Raw genomic sequence first — 17,068 nt, 5'->3', positions numbered from 1 at the left:
GATAGCGCCAGCAGCGCATGAATTACGTAATAAATTACTGATAAAGAAAATAAAATCCATATCAGAGTTCATGTGGAGTAGCTTATGACAAGTCATATAACTTTCTCATTATCAAATTAACTGTTACATTCGCCCCAAATTTTGCAAAAAAGAATCAGAAAATTGTTTTACAAATAGTTCAACATGTCATTCCCTCCAAGATGCGTGTGATCAGTACAAAAAAATTTTATCACTATAAAAGGTTTTAGTGTAATTTAAAGTGTTAGGTTGGACAAAAGCACCTGCCCTGCCGGTTTTTGGCGCCACACGCCGCCATCGTCATTCGCCATTTTATGTTTTTCTTTGTTTTCTTTCATTTTCCGGGAAATTCAACGGAACTCCGTCACCTGCACCTGAGCACCGACCGTCAGCGTAATTTTCCGCTGTATTCCTCAAGTACTCTTTGTTGTTCTGTTATTTATAACAATTCTCCAGCTTACCCGCTTCATTTTCCATTTTCTGTACCTCACTTCAGCAGTCTGTCATTCGCGAATTCATTCTAGCCGGTAATTTGCTTCGAACGGAAAGGCATGAAAACACGTGGTAATCCTTCGGAGCGTGAGCCAAGTTTTGTCGCCAGAAGAGTTCCTCGGCAAGATTCGTCTTCATCGTGTGTAGTACTTGTAGGTGCTGCGCGAAGATGCAAGGAGAATACACAATCCTCCAGGAAGTAACCAAAGCAGCTCTTTAGCCATCAGTGCTTATAACGCAGAGTGGAAATCTCACCATGCCTTACTTAGTTTTATGAGTAACCACAATGAGGTGAGTAATGCCATTTCCAGACTAGTAACCTGACTTCTTCAGTCGAAAGGACCCTGCACATCCCTTGCAGGAATGTGTACCCTGTTCGATTTCCAATTTTTTAATTGCTGTCTTGTGCCAACCCTTATACAAGTCACCGTTTTTGCACAATCCGCAATTGAACATTTGATGATATCCAGGACAGGCCAGCTTAGATCCATACGCAATGCTGTCCGTTTGTCAAGAACAGTAGAGTGAGAGAGAGTAAGAAATTGATTTGGATGGTGAAAAGAAATGCATGTGGGATCTGAGATATGACTGTCGATCGGTTTCCCTGTTCGCGTGATTTACACACACCTGACTGGAACCGTACTTGATGTGCTGGGATGAGTGATCTCTTTGACTCTATATTGCTGTACTACTTACTTTCATTTATACAAGGAATTATTGAAACTTCAACTGCGGATTGTGCAATGCCAGTGGCTAGTACAAAGTCAGCGCAATGATGACTTTTCATCAGCATCTTCAGACGATTTCAATGCAATAAAGAAAATTGAGAATTGAACAGGGCGCACATTGCCTCTAAAGAGTGTGCGAGGTCCTTTACCACATTCTCCCTCTCCACGTATCCAGTGTATCCTTAATGCAGAATTGATATTCTAACTTTTAGACAGTTCTGCGGAAGATGAATGAATCTGAGAGTGCAAGTGGTAGACCTTACTTCATTGCTCTTCTAACGTCAGGGTGTATCTCCATTTCCGCAGAAGCTCTATTTCAAAAGTGAATATATGCTTTCTGGGGCTCATGCAGAAATCAAGATATGCCCCTAGAACTTTGAAAAGAAAAGAATAGACAAATGTCACAACCAAAAATTGCACCCTTCAACAGATATTTACATGCTAACCAATGGGCAACTGATGATTGATGCATTCAGACTGATGTGACTTTAGTCTATTCTTTTCTTTCCCCAGTTCTCTGTTATATGAGCAACAATTTTTCACATGCCATGTTGCCCCCGAGCTGAGAGAAGCCTGTAACAACTCCTCTTATGTGATTTTGAACTCAGGTATGTGTATTGGACATAGTGCGTTTTATGGAGTCTTGTTAGATCTTAATGAGAGGAGCAACAGTTAGGACTAACTATTGTGGCTAGCGCAACTCAAGTAATTGATTCCAGACACATGATATGGATAGCATTTTGCAATTCGGAACTATAGGCAGAACGGTAGGTTTTCAGGAGAGCAACTTTTGCAAAAACCATTGGCGTTTTTCATCAAAACGATCAATGTTGCGGTTTGATGGTTCATTTTATAGCTATGGAGTTCCTTTAACACCCTGTGTTGACAGATTCGTCAAAAACATCACACTGTTGCCAATAATTACAAAAAAAGGCTATAGTTCCTTATTGCAAAATGAAGAATCCGGGGAAGCTCATTTTGCAATTAGGAACTATAGATTGTTTTAGCACTGACTGCATAGGGGAGACGACCCTGGTGTCACTATTACAAACTGGAGGGTTAACCCCAACAGAGAAAACACCCCTTCCTTCCATCATACGAGGAAGGGGGGAGGTGCATTGTCCCTGCGGAAAGATATTCTACAAAAAACAGGGTGTGCCAAAAATATGGATACCTACCGACTTGCTAATATTTCGAGAATGGTGGCAAATATTAACATGCAATTTGGACGGGAGGGTTTATAGATTTGATTGACATGAATCGATCAAAAAATGAAAGCATGAATCGATCAACACCGACTCGATCGACAAATTATTGAAAAACCGGTGTCATGATTCCGACATGACCGACATGAATCGATCGAAAAGTTAGAACATGAACCGATTGACGTGATTTGATCGGCACTGATTCGATTGACGACCGTGAATCGATCAAAAACCAGCGAATCGATCCGCAAATCCGTGAATCGATTGACAACCCCGTGATTCGTTCGAAAAATCCGTGAATTGATCGATAAACCCTTGAATAGGTCAACAAACCCGTGAATCGTGAAATTTTGAAAATTCGAAAATCCAAGATTAAGGATGTGGCCTATAATGCTATCTCGGCTCCTGTTCGATCGATCATGCTGATTTTCGGGGTCAGGGGGTATTTTTGGACGGGAAACTCGAATTTCTGGTCAAATTTTGAAAATTCAAAAATCCAAGATGGCGGATGTGGCCTAAAATGCTATCCCGGCTCGTGCTCCATCTATCGCGGTGAATCTTGGTACCAGGTAGTATTTTTGGATGGGAAACTCGAATTTCTGATCGAATTTTGAAAATTCGAAAATCCAAGATGGTGGATGTGGCCGAAAATGACCTTACTTGAGTAAGTATCCCCTGGGGGATCTTTCATTCCTCGGACACACGTTTAAAGGGAGCTCAGAAGACGCAACTCAACTTGTTTTTCGTGGATTGAAATGCGAAAAATATCGGAGAAATTATTTGTGGCTTATGCGTAGTAAATACTTCAAAAAACGCAAAAATCAAAAATCACTGAACAAGCTCAATGTCAAAATTTGAAAAATTTCAATTTTTCGAAACTCGGCTAGGAATTTGAGTTTCCCGGCCAAAAATACCCCCTATACAACCAAGATTCACCACGATAGGTCGAGCAGCCCGAGATAGCATTTTAGGCCACATCCGCCATCTCGGATTTTCAAATTTTCAAAATTTGACCAAAAATTCAAGTTTCCCGTCCAAAATCCCTAATGGCACAGTTACACAATGGAATGTTTTTAAAATGTTTCAAATTATGTCAATTTCGGATCAGTCATTGACATATGTTTCCAACAAATTTTCAAAACGAATACATGAAATGGGCAAGTTGGCCGTGTCTTTGAAACGTATTGAAAACAAATCGAAAATGTTTCTAATTGCGGTCATTCAAACTTTTTTAAAAATAAGTTGGAAACGTTTCAAACTTATTTCAAAAAGGCATAAATAACCCACCCAAAAAATGTGTAAGAATTGTGTCAGCTATGTGTTGTCAATATATTGCAGTCCGTTCAATAAACTATATCAGAAAGGTTTCAAAAACATTTCAAAACCATTGCCACAGCTAAGCCTATGATTGAAACATATTTACGGAACATTTCTGCCACAATTTATATGAAAATCAATGAACCTTTATTGACATCTATCGGAAAAAATTGTAATTGTGTCAATTTTTTTTTTAACGACCCAGGCACAGATTCATATTAGATTTGTGTACGATATGTTGGGAAAGGAGATCAACTAAATTTTGGAACATTCTAAAACATATTTAAAACGTTGCTGCAGAAATTCTTGGAAGTTCGAAGTTTCTGAGAAATAAACCTGACATATTTCTGACACAATTTAGCAACGTTTCCAAGATCCTTCAAAAACATGTTTCAGAAACAACTGGCAGATATTTCGTATTTTTAATCTGATAAGGTACAGCTATATGTTGAATCTATGTATGAAACGTGACGGAATGGTATTTGAAACGCCTTCAGATTTTCGTGTACGAATTTCCCTCATTGCTCTCCAGTTGAAATACTCGTATCACTCTCATTTAATTGATCCGCGGCGATCGTACGTCATAACCATTTATAAAATTAATTTAAACGCATAAGGGTAAGGAAATTTATTTCAGAAATGTGTCAGGAATATATCAGTTAAACAAAACAGTGCCTTGATTGTCATTAAAACCTGGTGAACACAAGTTGAAAACATTTCTCAGACCTTTCTAAAAATTTTCCTAGATCAAACTGAACCCACCAGAGAGCGTTGACGTTTCATTTTCCAATTTTACCAAATTTTGGTTTATTTTTTTGTCTCAAGGTTTACTTTTTGGCTATTTAATTATGCAGAATTAAAAATAGTTTTAAATTCTTGGTATGCATCGCATTTATCTCCATAAGAGCTTATAAGTTATGGATTATCTAAAATATTGAAACCGTACATCATGCTTTGCGTATACTTTTCTAAAGTGAGGACGTCCTAATCCCTCTGATAGTTTAATACTGATAGAGTGAACCCATAGTTCCATACTCGCCTTAGGCATAGTCTGTAATCAGGGATGTTTACTTTTTGCAGGCAAAGACCCCCTCGGAATGAGCAGGCAAGATGGCTGCGTGGCGCGACGGGAACTCAGAGCAGTTCGAGCACTCTCTAACCAATACCTACTCTAACCCATCCTATCGTCTGCCGTCTCCCCACCTTATCCATCCACATAATCATGTTTCCAATAAGTAATGTAAAATGAATCAGTGAGTTCGGAAACACTCCAACTTGGGTTTTTTTCGATTTTCACTTTTTTACGGTTTAGTAACACTTATGGATAAGTAGAAGCATCTGCACGCAAAAGGATATTTCGAAATTGCAATCGGAAGTGCTCGAAACGGCGACGGGAAAAGGGAAGAATCGAAGAATTTCATTGGAAATACCAATTTTTGGCCGATCAAGGGAAACGGGCGACTATCCGATGCGGTTTTATTTTTTCGGTTCAGTATACCTTGTGCCAACAAGTTATATAAATATTCAAGCGTTATTCAGGTCAAAAAATATAAATTTTTCAGGGCAGACTATGAAAAATCAGTATCTGAAACTTGGTGCGTTAAAGTCTCTAGAGTACTTCTTGCGTCCTTTGGCACCAAAAAAGTTTTTCTTAAACTAACTTCTTCGCCCGCTGCGAAGTTTTAGGTGTTTCCTGAAAATTTTTTTTCCGAGTTGGTGTATTTTCGAACTCACTGATTCAAATGTCATCTTAGGTACCTAATGCTATATTTATGCTCCCATATTTCACCCCTTGATGCCTGACTGGTAAAATTCACCACTTTTTGGATCGTTATGTACTTTTGTAGGTATAAGTTATCAAAAGCAGAAATGTGCAAAGATATTTTTTTAGCAAATTTTTCAAGAAATATGCTAAGTGCCTCGTTACCTTTAACAGGATGTTTCCCAGAAGTTGTACCATTGTGCCACAAAAAAAAATTTATAAATTTGTGCGAATGCTGAGTTAAATTTTTAGCTTGATGGTTCATCTTCACATGGAAATATTTTTGGTAGAATTACAAATTCCACAATGAAAGTCTATAGCAACACAGCTAACTTAGCAAAAGCCCTCATATTTCTTGAAGTCAGGAGAGGGTAATATTTCCCCCCCCCTCCTCCTAACTAGTTCCCCCAATGCTCCTGAAAACATCTCTGCTGAGCGCAAAAACCCTCAAACTCATCCCTCATCATCTGGCATCCCCATGGCTCAGATATAAATTGAAGCCCCCCCCCCCCCTCATTTTCCATCAAAATTCAAAATGTAAGTAGGTACGTTTAGAATTTGATTTCAATGCCTCAGAACGCTGCGGGGCCCCCACACAAGCTTGTGATTTCTCCAGATATGCTAAAGATTTTCCCTCCTTAGGTAATCCTTAAATTATATCAGAAAAATGTCTTGCCAAAGAATTTTGAGAATTGCCCTGGTTAGTACTTGGTTTGAACTCTTTTAGAAATTTAATCCCGATCAAAAAGGTCAATTCCCTGAGCTGAGCAGTTTAATTTTTCTCCGAGAGTGAAATTTGTGCTTGGCGCCATTATGTGATGTGCAAAGAGTAGAGGAGAGGAGAGAGCAACAGAGTATAATCATGGAGTCCGAGCGAGCTTCATGCACGCTCCACCAGCTACTCCCGCTCTGTGATCGCCTGCTCATTCGTAGGGGGTCTTTGCCTGCAAAAACGCTCAATCTGTAATCAGGCCGCCCAGGCACTTGATTTGATAGCTATAATGCCTTCACGAAATTTGCTAAAACAGATGTCTGAAAATTTTTTTACGGTTAAGAAGCAAGGCGGATAAAGAATGGTGGTCGCATTTCGATTTTGGCTGCCATCTTGAAGATGTGTGACGTGCAGAGGGTACGGGCTTTTACCGCGCGATTTGAAATGTACCCGAAGTGTACCCGATGCGATGCCGCGGCGCGAGGCTCATACAACTTCCAAACGGAATTATGAGTTTTCCTTCCTAATGAAACGCTTTCAGATCGTAGTCTGAGTTAAAATTTTTACTGAGAATTTGCAAGGAAGTTACAATCATTCTAATGTTTAATATTTCTGGCTGAAATTTGTGTTTAAAGAAATGTACCCGATGGGCTCGTTCCTTCACGCACATGTGCAACTTTCTGACGAAACTGGACCTATCATTTTGGACTTAGTATATTTCGGATTTTTGAGAGCTGTAATGCGGTAGTTTTTCCTTAGAAATTTGGAAATAACGTCCAATCATTCTTCTTTTTGATGCTTCCAGGAGAAATTTGTACTTTCGGAAATTTGGGAGACAAGTGTGAAAATTGGAAAAACGGAGAGGGGGTCGGGGATTTCTGAAAAACAAAGGGAGGACTCCCCCAGATAAGGGGGTTCGGGGGATCCCCCGAAAAATTATATTGATAATCAGGTACCCATGGAGAAAATAAGAAATATTAAAAAAAAAATAAAAAAAAAATAAAAAAAATAAAACCTCTCACGGTTTTTAAATTATTTACTGATAAAGATAGCAAAATAAAATACACCGCAGTAATTTCACTTTAAATTCGGGCTATCAACGCCAGAAATACTTACAATGATAAGTGACTATACAATACCTTGTAGCGTTAGAGTGCAGCGTAAACCTCAAACCCCCTAACTCCGCAGTTGGGTTTGTTTACAATCGTGACGTCAAGAGGGTACGAGATGCGACCACCATTCTTTATCCGCCTTGGTTAAGAAGTAGTGACATGCGGATGTATTCAACACAGAGTAGGGCTCGCGTTTAACACTACATGGACTGTAGTGATTATACCGGAAAATGTGTCATAAACATTTAGAAAATCAGAGGAAAATCTGAGTTAAAGGCTCATTGTTTTACTAATGTGTCAGAAATGTGTCAAAAATGCACTGCCAACGGAGACCTTTGCCCATTGTGTCATTGAAATATGTAAAAAATGAATTCGAAACATTTCGGTGACACAATCTGCAAATGTTTCACAGACACATAAAATGTGGTGACATGGGAATGTGTTGAACACAGAGTGGCTTCGTGTTTGACACTTCATTCGGGTTTTTAAAGTATCACGTGAAACATTTCAGAAATGAGGCTTGGTGTCATTGACACGTTTTAAAAACATCTCTAAGACTAGGTGTGCTATTACGGTACCTCCTGGTACCAAAAATCAGCAAGATCGATCGAACAGGAGCCGAGATAGCATTTTAGGCCACATCCGCCATCTTGGATTTTTGAATTTTCAAAATTTGACCAGAAATTCGAGTTTCCCGTCGAAAAATACCCCCGGTTACCAAAAATCAGCAAGATCCATCGAACAGGAGCCGAGATAGCATTTTAGGCCACATCCGCCATCTTGGATTTTTGAATTTTCAAAATTTGACCAGAAATTCGAGTTTCCCGTCGAAAAATACCCCCGGTTACCAAAAATCAGCAAGATCCATCGAACAGGAGCCGAGATAGCATTTTAGGCCACATCCGCCATCTTGGATTTTTGAATTTTCAAAATTTGACCAGAAATTCGAGTTTCCCGTCGAAAAATACCCCCGGATACCAAAAATCAGCAAGATCGGTCGAACAGGAGCCGAGAATGCCGAGAAAGCATTATGCCGTCCTGTCTATAGTTCCGAATTGCAAAATGGGAAATCCGAGTTTCGCATTACGCAATAGGGAACCATAGTATAGGTCCCAATTGCAAAATGAACTTCGCGTGATCCTGCGACGGCAAATTTTTGCGGGGTCGCTGAAGCGGGATAAAAATCGTTTTTGAGGATTTTCTTTTTCTCAATAGTAAGTAAATACCCTCCTGATACGGAATTCATCATAAAAAAAAAATCGAAAATTTGACCCTAGTTCCTTATTGCATAAAGCTGTCCATATCTCTGTGCTCTCTTTTTCCTGCCTAAAAGCTCCAGGCCGTGCCATTCTGATTTGTATCCTTGGTCCTTTTCGCTTCTGTTGAGGAGTTCAGCCTTAGAATCATGCTAGCAGACCCTTTTTTACTAACACTTATGTGAGAAGTATCTCTACTAAGAGTAGTATCTATGAGTAGCAGGCAGATGTCGAGTTCTAGAGTTTTAAGAAAATTGCCTTTTAACTTCTCTAAGTTTTGCACTGTATTACCTTCAATTCTAAGAGGATTCTCTTCTAAGAAATACCCCTTTGAAGATTTATTTAAGTGCAAAATAATGAGCTACAGTGATTTGTACCAAAAGTAACATCCACTGTTTCTACATACAACACTTCTTTAATTTCCAGGCAATTTAAGCATTGAAAAAAGATGAAAGTCTACATATGTATTATGTTTGGTCACTGTTTCATAAATTTCAAAATAATAAAAACATTTGTTGGTAACTTCTCCAGAGAATAGGAACATATTTCTCTAATTATTATAGTATGGATCTTTAATTTCCATGAAAAGACCAACTTTCGATACTAGGACCCCCTTTCACCCGAGGAGTTATGTAAGGGTTTCAGGATTATAAACTTCTGAATCCTTGAGGTCAGCTCACTTCAATCTGGCTTACTCGAGCCTCTGGAAGCTGAACTTTTCTTGTGTAAGAAGCTGATTAAGCTCTCTGTATCATCATCCCGTGTGGAACATGACTCTGAAAAGATCATGCATGGTCAATTTATGATAAAATTTGATCAAGTGATAGTAGAATCTAGTGCCCATACAATGACCCAAGACTGACATCTTATTGAGAGATAAGAAGATTAATCTATAGCTCATATTTTTCCTGCTAGTCCTTTATGTAAGTTTTGAATTTGGTTTCTGTATTTCAGTATGTCTCAAGACGACCAGAAAATCAATGAATTCACGGATAAAAGAGGTAAAAGGAGAAGTCAAAATGAGTGGCCAATTGTGTATTCAAAAGAATATGATGTCAAACTGTGCGGACTTCAAAAGCTTCATCCTTTTGATGCAGAGAAATGGAGGCATATTTTCTTGGTGAGTTTAAGTTTTTCCCTTATTACCCAACTTCCCTCTGTTTTCTGCTAAAATGGATTGAGAAACTTCAGTGCAGAGAGACTGTCCAGAACAGTTGGGAATTCATGCAGATTGGAAGTTGAATGTTCCTGGCGCAATCAAAGACTTGGAAATAGCAAGAAGTTAAGTTGAAAACACTGATGAGGAAGGAGATAGGCATTTGATAATTTTTTATACTTTTTTATTATTATTTCAATTTTCGATCGAAAGATCCATTGACTATCCTTTTTCTCGTAATTAAATTCTCTTATTTAAATGAATGAAAAATCAAGTATTTGTGAGGAGATTTATGGTGGAAAATCAAGAATGATAAGCAGTAGAATTTGATAGTATTCTGATTTTTATAGAGCACGTATACAAATTGTCTCTATGCATTTAATGTAATGGAAATCTTACCTGCACAGTTGTACATCAAACATAAGGAGATCTAAAGAATGTGATTCACTATGGTCCTAGAATTTTGTTTCAGAATCTCAAGAAAGAAAACATGCTGTCAGATGAGACTGTCTCCACCCCAGTGGAAGCAGATGCGGAAATGTTGTTATTAGTGCATACTCAAAAATACTTGAACAGTTTGAAGGTAATTTTTTCAATCTATTTGTCCCCCAATTAAGTAATCGTGCAATTTGAAGGGTTACTTCCATTAGTCAAAAAAGTGATCAACCTAAAGGCAGAATGTTCCAAATCATTTAAAATTTTCTCCAAATTTTTCTGCGCCTCCCATGACTTTCAACTAAAGTGTGAATTTTTCCATAAATTCTAGCATTTAGCTGAGGTTGTAGATTGCCTTAATCTCTGGAGACCTGACCCCTCATTGGATACCATTTTGGTTATCTTTGTTTTATGCCACTGCAGTTTTCTCTGAATCCCATCTTTTTAAATCTCTTTGAAATTCCTGTAAATTAAAATCAATGCCTGCCGCTTTAAAATTCAATCAGTAAAAAATGATGAAGATTCAATTTTTGTTTCTCACTTTAAAATTTTTCCTCTTCTGTTTTATAATTTTTTTTTTTTTTCTTTTTTTCTGACTAGTGGAGCTGGAAAGTTGCCAAGATAACTGAAATCCCTGCAATAGCGATCATTCCCAATTGGATCATTAATCAGCGGTATCTGAAACCTATGAGGTATTTCCCTCTCCTTTTTTTTCAACTTAATATCTATCTCGGAAGCTGCTATGTTGTAGAGCCTTACTGTGCATAGAGTGTGCCATGTAGTCTTTGTCATGTTAATTTAATCCAAGAAAAATTTTCTTTGAAGAGTGCTGCATGCATAACCAACTTTGTCATGTTAATTTAATCCAAGAAAGAAATTTTCTTTGAAGAGTGCTGCATAACCAAAGTAGAACCACATGCAGATTTTACCACTGAAGGCTGTGTGCATCATGTCCTGCAGCAGACGTCCAGCTGATGCTAATACGCTAGGAGGTAGAGACCCTGAACACATATATATTCCTCCTTCGACTGTTGAAAAATACTCAAAGTGCTGTGTTGATAGTTATGAGACGTATGAGGTTGAATTAAAATGTATTCGATTCCTCCTCTTCCGTGCCAGTAAGGAGAGCTTCTCCAGTGTTTTGCTTCAAATGACTCACAAATGTAAACAATTATGATTTTCTCTTTTTGAATGAGCATTATCACCATTAAAAAATAAATTTTGTGTTTGAACAACGAGTTAAGATAGAAAATCTTAACTCTCAAAGAAGCTTAGTAATGGTGCTTCTCGAATTTATCAAAACTGGAGCTGATGTCGTCACTAGTTGTTGCAGAGCCTAACTTGGATAATAATATGTATAGCTTAGTAAGTTGGACTGTAGCACTCTTAAGTGGAGAAACTTCCTGGCCATGCAACTGGCAGAGTGCGTTCAGTTGCATGTGAAAATTGGAAGATCCAAAGAACAGGATTTAAAAATGGGAGGGTCGTACAAGGGGGTCTTGAATACAGAAAAATTTGCTTGCCTCAGGTTCAAAATGGCGAATTTTTTTATCAGTTATGGATTTTTTAAAGTAAGGTGTCAAAAAGATGGTCATCACTTTGAAAATATTGGAATGAGATAAAAGGTTTTAAAATGAGAAGGCTCGAATTATATTTTTTCATGATAGATTTTTGATTGCACCCTCTTATCGACCACAGTTTTCTCATGTGTCTGTTTGTCCACAGTTAGAATAAGTAAATATGATGAGCGAAAGATGCTCTCTTTGGTCATGTGCTCTTACAGACTATACTAGCTCTTGTAAACAAAACTGGTCTTACAGTCATCCATCCAAGTAACTCTTAATTTTTCTATTGGTCTATTCGTTTTTATTGTTTATTTGTTTCTTTCCCTCTCAGGTTTCAAGTTGGCGGTTCTGTTCTAGCTGGAGAGTTGGCCATCCATCGAGGATGGTCTATCAATATAGGCGGTGGATTTCACCATTGCTCCGGGAATGAAGGTGGAGGATTTTGCTCTTATGCTGACATCACACTTTTGATCAAATGGCTCTTCAAATTTTATCCGCAACGAGTCAAAACAGCAATGATAGTTGACCTTGACGCTCATCAAGTAAGAGACCTGCTTTTTGAATACTGATAGAGGAAGATACTGATAGGGAAGGAGGTAGAAGATTTGTAAAATGGGCTTTTATAGTTTTTAGTTTCATAGTTTCGTCGTTTTTAGAAATATTTTAAAAAGGTATCCCTCGATTCTTCCTCGTTTGAAGATTTTAAAAGTTGCCTTCAACTGAGGAAGATATTTATTATTTCCTACACAAAAAAAAAAAAAAAAAAAAATTGCTGATTCAACAATTCAATTGCTAAAAACAGTGAGTTCAATGTTTCAACGCAGATTTTACAACAAAAAAATGCTACTTTAACTACCCCTGTGGTTAAATTAGTTTACAGTGTGGTTAAAGTAGCATTTTTTTGATTGTAAAATCTGCGTTGAAACATTGCACTCACTGTTTTTAGCAATTGAATTGTTGAATCAGCAATTTTTTTTTTCCCGTGTATATTGAATGAAATATTATAGTTAAAAGTAGAAAGAATCTAGAAAAAGGATAGTCTAATCACTCAGGTTTTCAATTGAAGCTGTGTTGAGTGGTAGATCTACATGGATCTGTAAAATATCGGTGAATGTCACTTAAGCAGAGTTTCTGGCAGTCAGAAAAATGGAGGAAGTCCAAGAATTTGCAGCAACCTGGAATTCCTGTAAAAGTCGGGGAAGTTAGTGAGGAGTAGGCACAGTTACATAGCAAAGTCGTCCGATACAATCTGAGAAAGTGGAAACAACGTGAAGTAATTTGTTCCATAACTCGAATTTCTTGAAGTGAAAATTTTGTATGAAGTCTAGCAATAGTTGGAAAGTCCGATGATTTGAAAATGAAGAAATTATGTAAATCATGCCTAAATAGTATTTCTCAATCCATATCAACAGTGAATGGCCGATCATAGTGATCAGTGTGTCAGTCATGTCATTATAAATGCATTTTTGTATACATTTCTTAACACGATAATTGCACCGCCATTTTTGAGCGATTTCTTTCACACTTGCCCATTTTTCACGTCTTTCAAATTGCTGTAAATTTTAAGGCAAATTGTGGCATGCTTGGACCAACCACTATTGGTCCCTTGGGACTGGCTTGGCAGTTATTATGTCAAATTTCTAATTTCCAACTGCATAATAAAAATTCTCTTTTCAGGGTAATGGACATGAAAGAGACTTCTTTAATGATGAAAAAGTGTTCATCATGGATGTTTTTAACAGAGAAATTTACCCTCGAGACTCGCCGGCCAAAGAAGCCATTAAATGTATGGTGGAATTAGAGTCATACACGTCTGACTCAGAATATCTTGATCTAGTTGAAAGGTAAGAGCTTACATCAATTCCGATGAATTTTATTTTTCTATGCGTAATCTTTGCAAATAGAAAGAAAATATTCTGAATTGCAAGGCCAAAGGAGTTGGTATTGCTGAGATTATCAGTCAATAGGGAAATTTTTGGGGGTCTAGAAATTTTTGCTGAGTCAGATTATAGTTTTTCGTAGGTGAAATATCGTGAAAAAATCCAACATGTTTATTCAAAAGTTCCGAAAATAATTTTAAAGGGGAGACGAGGCTAATCAAGAGCCAACAGTTGAGTTGATGCAGCAAGGTGATACGGAAAGTTGAGTTCAACCAATCAGCAAATGCCGCTCCCCCGCATAGCTGCATCATCAGAACCAGCAAAAAATATAGTTTTCATCAAGAAAATTTCTAGAATTCGAGTTCACAATCATACTTTCAGAAAATGAATTAAAAAATTGGGTGTCACTGACCCATTCAGGCAGCTAGGCATTATGAATAATCTTGTGAGTTTTCTTTTTTTTATGTAGTTTTTTTTTTTAGTTTTCACTCTGAATAAACAAAAGCCCATCTTCAGATTTTCTTTTCTTTTCATTACCTCTCCCCATTCATAGCATTATTCATTGTCAGTTCATCCAATTGACATCTACTATGAAACCGAAGGAAAAGCAAATGGTCTCATTCCGAATCTTTTAACTGACTGTTCAAAGGAGAAGGTAAAAATATTCTCTTGGTTTTTTTCAGTTGTCTCCTCTTTTTCTTGAATTGTGTATGTTTGACTTTCATGGCTTGCAATTCTTCAAACTACTCTGTCATTACGTTGTGCATTTATGTTATAAATGATCACATGGCAATTCTTTTTTTGCAGGAAGTTGGAAAGATCATTACATAAATTCCATCCAGATATATTAGTGTACAATGCAGGGACTGATATTTTAAGTGGAGATCCGCTAGGGCGTTTAGATATTTCTGCTGAGGTAAGATGACTTTCAAGTTTTTCTTTTTTGCTCCTAACAACGTTATACTTCCATCTATTTAAGATATATATAATATATAATGATCTAGTTATACTTTGCCTCCAAGAAAGAATGAGATCAGCTCTACGAATTCTACTTCTCTGGCAAATATTAGGGCTCAAAACTCATCAGCTCAATCATTTGCAACGCAGATTTTAAAGCGTTCTGGCCATAGAAGAAAAATTTAATCAGGGTATGCTTATTTTCACAATATTGTAAGGGTGTGGAAAGTTCTTGGCCTCTGCAATCTAAGATCTGTTTGGATCTTTTCCAAAATGTCAAAACCACTCGTTGACCTAAAATTTCCTCTTTATGTAGTACCTATGTGTTTCATGTATTATTGAGTAATTCTTAATGTGATGAAGTATCCTCTGCAATTTTTGAAAGCTTTTTTTGGGAGTTGCCACATTCAGTGAATACCAAGAAATGTCAGGAAAAATCCGGAAAGTCAAGGGAAAAACAAAAGTGTCAGAAAACAATTATTCAGACACCCTTATCTCTTTTCCAGAATGGGCTTGATGTTTCTAACAACAAATTTAGCCTGAAAACCATTTCAAATGATGCATTTTTAACCATCTGGTGCACCTCCAATTGTCAGGGAATTCTGGCCAAATGTGGTAGGAACATTCATTTCATAAATTCTGTGGCAACCCTGTTATTAGTCAGAGTGTATTTGTAAAAGTTTTCTTTGAGGAAATTAAAATTGTGTAATTCTTAAGCCACTGTGCCCCATTTTGTTTTGGTTCCATCTATTACCGACTAATATTTTCATTAAATCCTTTCTTTGTTGTCTTAACAGGGTATTATCAGGAGGGATGAAATAGTTTTCATGAAAGCCAGAGAGCGGCGAGTGCCTATTGTAATGTTAACCAGTGGTGGTTACCTGAAGAAAACAGCAGAAATCATCTCCAGATCCATTCTGAATTTAGAGGCTTTGAACTTAATATCAAGATAGTTGGTGAGATTCATTAACTCTTCTAGGCTTGATTGGTCAAGGGATATTTTTCTTCTCTTCTCTTCTCTTTACTTATTTATTTTTAGCTCACAGCATACATTTTGACAGTATTTTCTTTCGATAAACCAAGAAATGTTGACCACTCAGAAAAGTTGTTGAAAACAATAGGAAACATTGTTTTCAGTTGCAACCTTGAACGTTGCTTTCTTATTTGCTGCTCAGAATGGAGTGAAAAAAAAAAAAAAAGCAAAAATTAACCCAGAAACAATTTATTTTTAACATTAAATAAATTTATTGTATTCTATATTCAATTGAGATGCATTCAATTTGTATTTTTTGAACAAAATGTGTCCTCAAAAGAAGAGTTGTTTCTCGGTGAGAGTGGCTTGAAAATCACAACGAAAGTTTTAATTCATTTAGAACCTAAAAATTGACCACCAGGTAGGGTAACAAAATTAGGCACAACAGGATTTGCTGTCGCATCAAAATTTCATGCAAAACATATTGAACACATCAGAAACTTTCAAAATTAACTCATCAGTGAGAAATGAACGTATGTAATTTACATTATAAACAGTAAATTCAAATTCACTTGCAAAAAAAAAAACGTCAAATAAGGCATTGAAATCAATCTGTACCTCAGGAAAAATAACTAAATCTTTGTTTCACACACATTGCCTTCCTCTTCTAATACGAGGTGCCTTTAAGCTTGTTTACAAAAAGTTTGCTCACAAGAAAATTCTTCCATTGTAAAGTATGAAGAAATTATTTTGGTGCTCGATTTACGCGAGTAGATTCTGATTTTTTTGTTAGCCGAAAGTGTGAATTTGCGCATACAAGAAGTATCATTTATTTTATGAGTTGAATTTAGAAAGTGTCAATGCATTCATCGTATTCCAAGCAAAATTTTGACAAGATAACATTAATTGTGTTGCCCTATTTTGTACCCTTAAAGACCCTTTAAGACCTGGGATTGTATCCCTTTCCATGGACCAAGCAACTGGATGGAGCAGTCTGTCTCCCCTCCCCCAAAACGCCACAGTCTGATAGAAATTGCAGGGACAAGTCACTTTTGTAAAAGTGAGATTCATTTAAGGATCATTTTTATGAAGTTTCAGCCAGAATTTCAATAATCTCCCTCTTCTCTTTTCGATCTTTTTTCTCCAAAGAAAACTACTGAGTAGTGGTGGTGGAGTGCAAGAGTAATGCATATGATCTCGGGGTGCTTTCTCCTTTTTTAAAGTTCCTTTTGTTTTAACATTTAGTTTTTAAATTTTCAGTTAAGATAAATTAAAGCATGCCCCTTGTGCTCTGAACTATCCAGATGCAATAAGTGTGTCTCATTCCTCTAAAATTTTGATCTTTTCATTAACTGTTACATTTTGTTCCAAAACCTCGCTAACAAAAGCAATTTTAATAAAATTTTCAAAGATAATTTATTTCTCTCATTTCATTTGCAAGTAACCCATTTTCTGACTTTGCCTCATGGTCTCTTTAACAGTACTTTACCAGGTTTAAGA

At 37.1% G+C, this 17,068-nt stretch overlaps 1 protein-coding gene across 3 annotated transcripts; it reads left to right on the top strand.

Moving 5' to 3' along the window:
• The first annotated feature begins 77 nt into the window (after window positions 1–77).
• LOC140225947 (histone deacetylase 11-like) lies at window positions 78–16,987 on the top strand. Of its 3 annotated transcripts, XM_072305989.1 has the most exons (8): window positions 78–801; window positions 9,557–9,722; window positions 10,231–10,341; window positions 10,794–10,885; window positions 12,090–12,300; window positions 13,436–13,602; window positions 14,446–14,554; window positions 15,393–16,987. In XM_072305989.1, exons 1-8 carry the CDS (start codon window positions 797–799, stop codon window positions 15,546–15,548), a joined length of 1,017 nt encoding a protein of 338 aa, XP_072162090.1. In that variant the 5' UTR covers window positions 78–796; the 3' UTR covers window positions 15,549–16,987. The 3 variants fall into 3 exon arrangements, with proteins under 3 accessions (XP_072162090.1, XP_072162091.1, XP_072162092.1); XM_072305990.1 differs by lacking the exon at window positions 78–801 and having other exon boundaries at window positions 9,582–9,722; window positions 10,166–10,341; XM_072305991.1 differs by lacking the exon at window positions 78–801 and having other exon boundaries at window positions 9,585–9,722; window positions 10,218–10,341.
• The last annotated feature ends 81 nt before the right edge of the window (window positions 16,988–17,068 follow it).

This window comes from Bemisia tabaci, unplaced genomic scaffold (genome assembly GCF_918797505.1).
Source record: "Bemisia tabaci unplaced genomic scaffold, PGI_BMITA_v3".
Taxonomy (NCBI): Eukaryota; Metazoa; Arthropoda; class Insecta; order Hemiptera; family Aleyrodidae; genus Bemisia; species Bemisia tabaci.
Note: the sequence above shows the minus strand (reverse complement) of the source record. Positions and strands in the feature narration are given on the sequence as shown.

What these genes read in the sequence shown, in the direction of transcription:
- LOC140225947 (XM_072305989.1), top strand. An exon ending in AATACTTGAACAGTTTGAAG is followed by an intron (nt 10,342 to 10,793) that starts GTAATTTTTTCA and finishes TTTTCTGACTAG; the next exon opens with TGGAGCTGGAAAGTTGCCAA. An exon ending in TTGACCTTGACGCTCATCAA is followed by an intron (nt 12,301 to 13,435) that starts GTAAGAGACCTG and finishes TTCTCTTTTCAG; the next exon opens with GGTAATGGACATGAAAGAGA.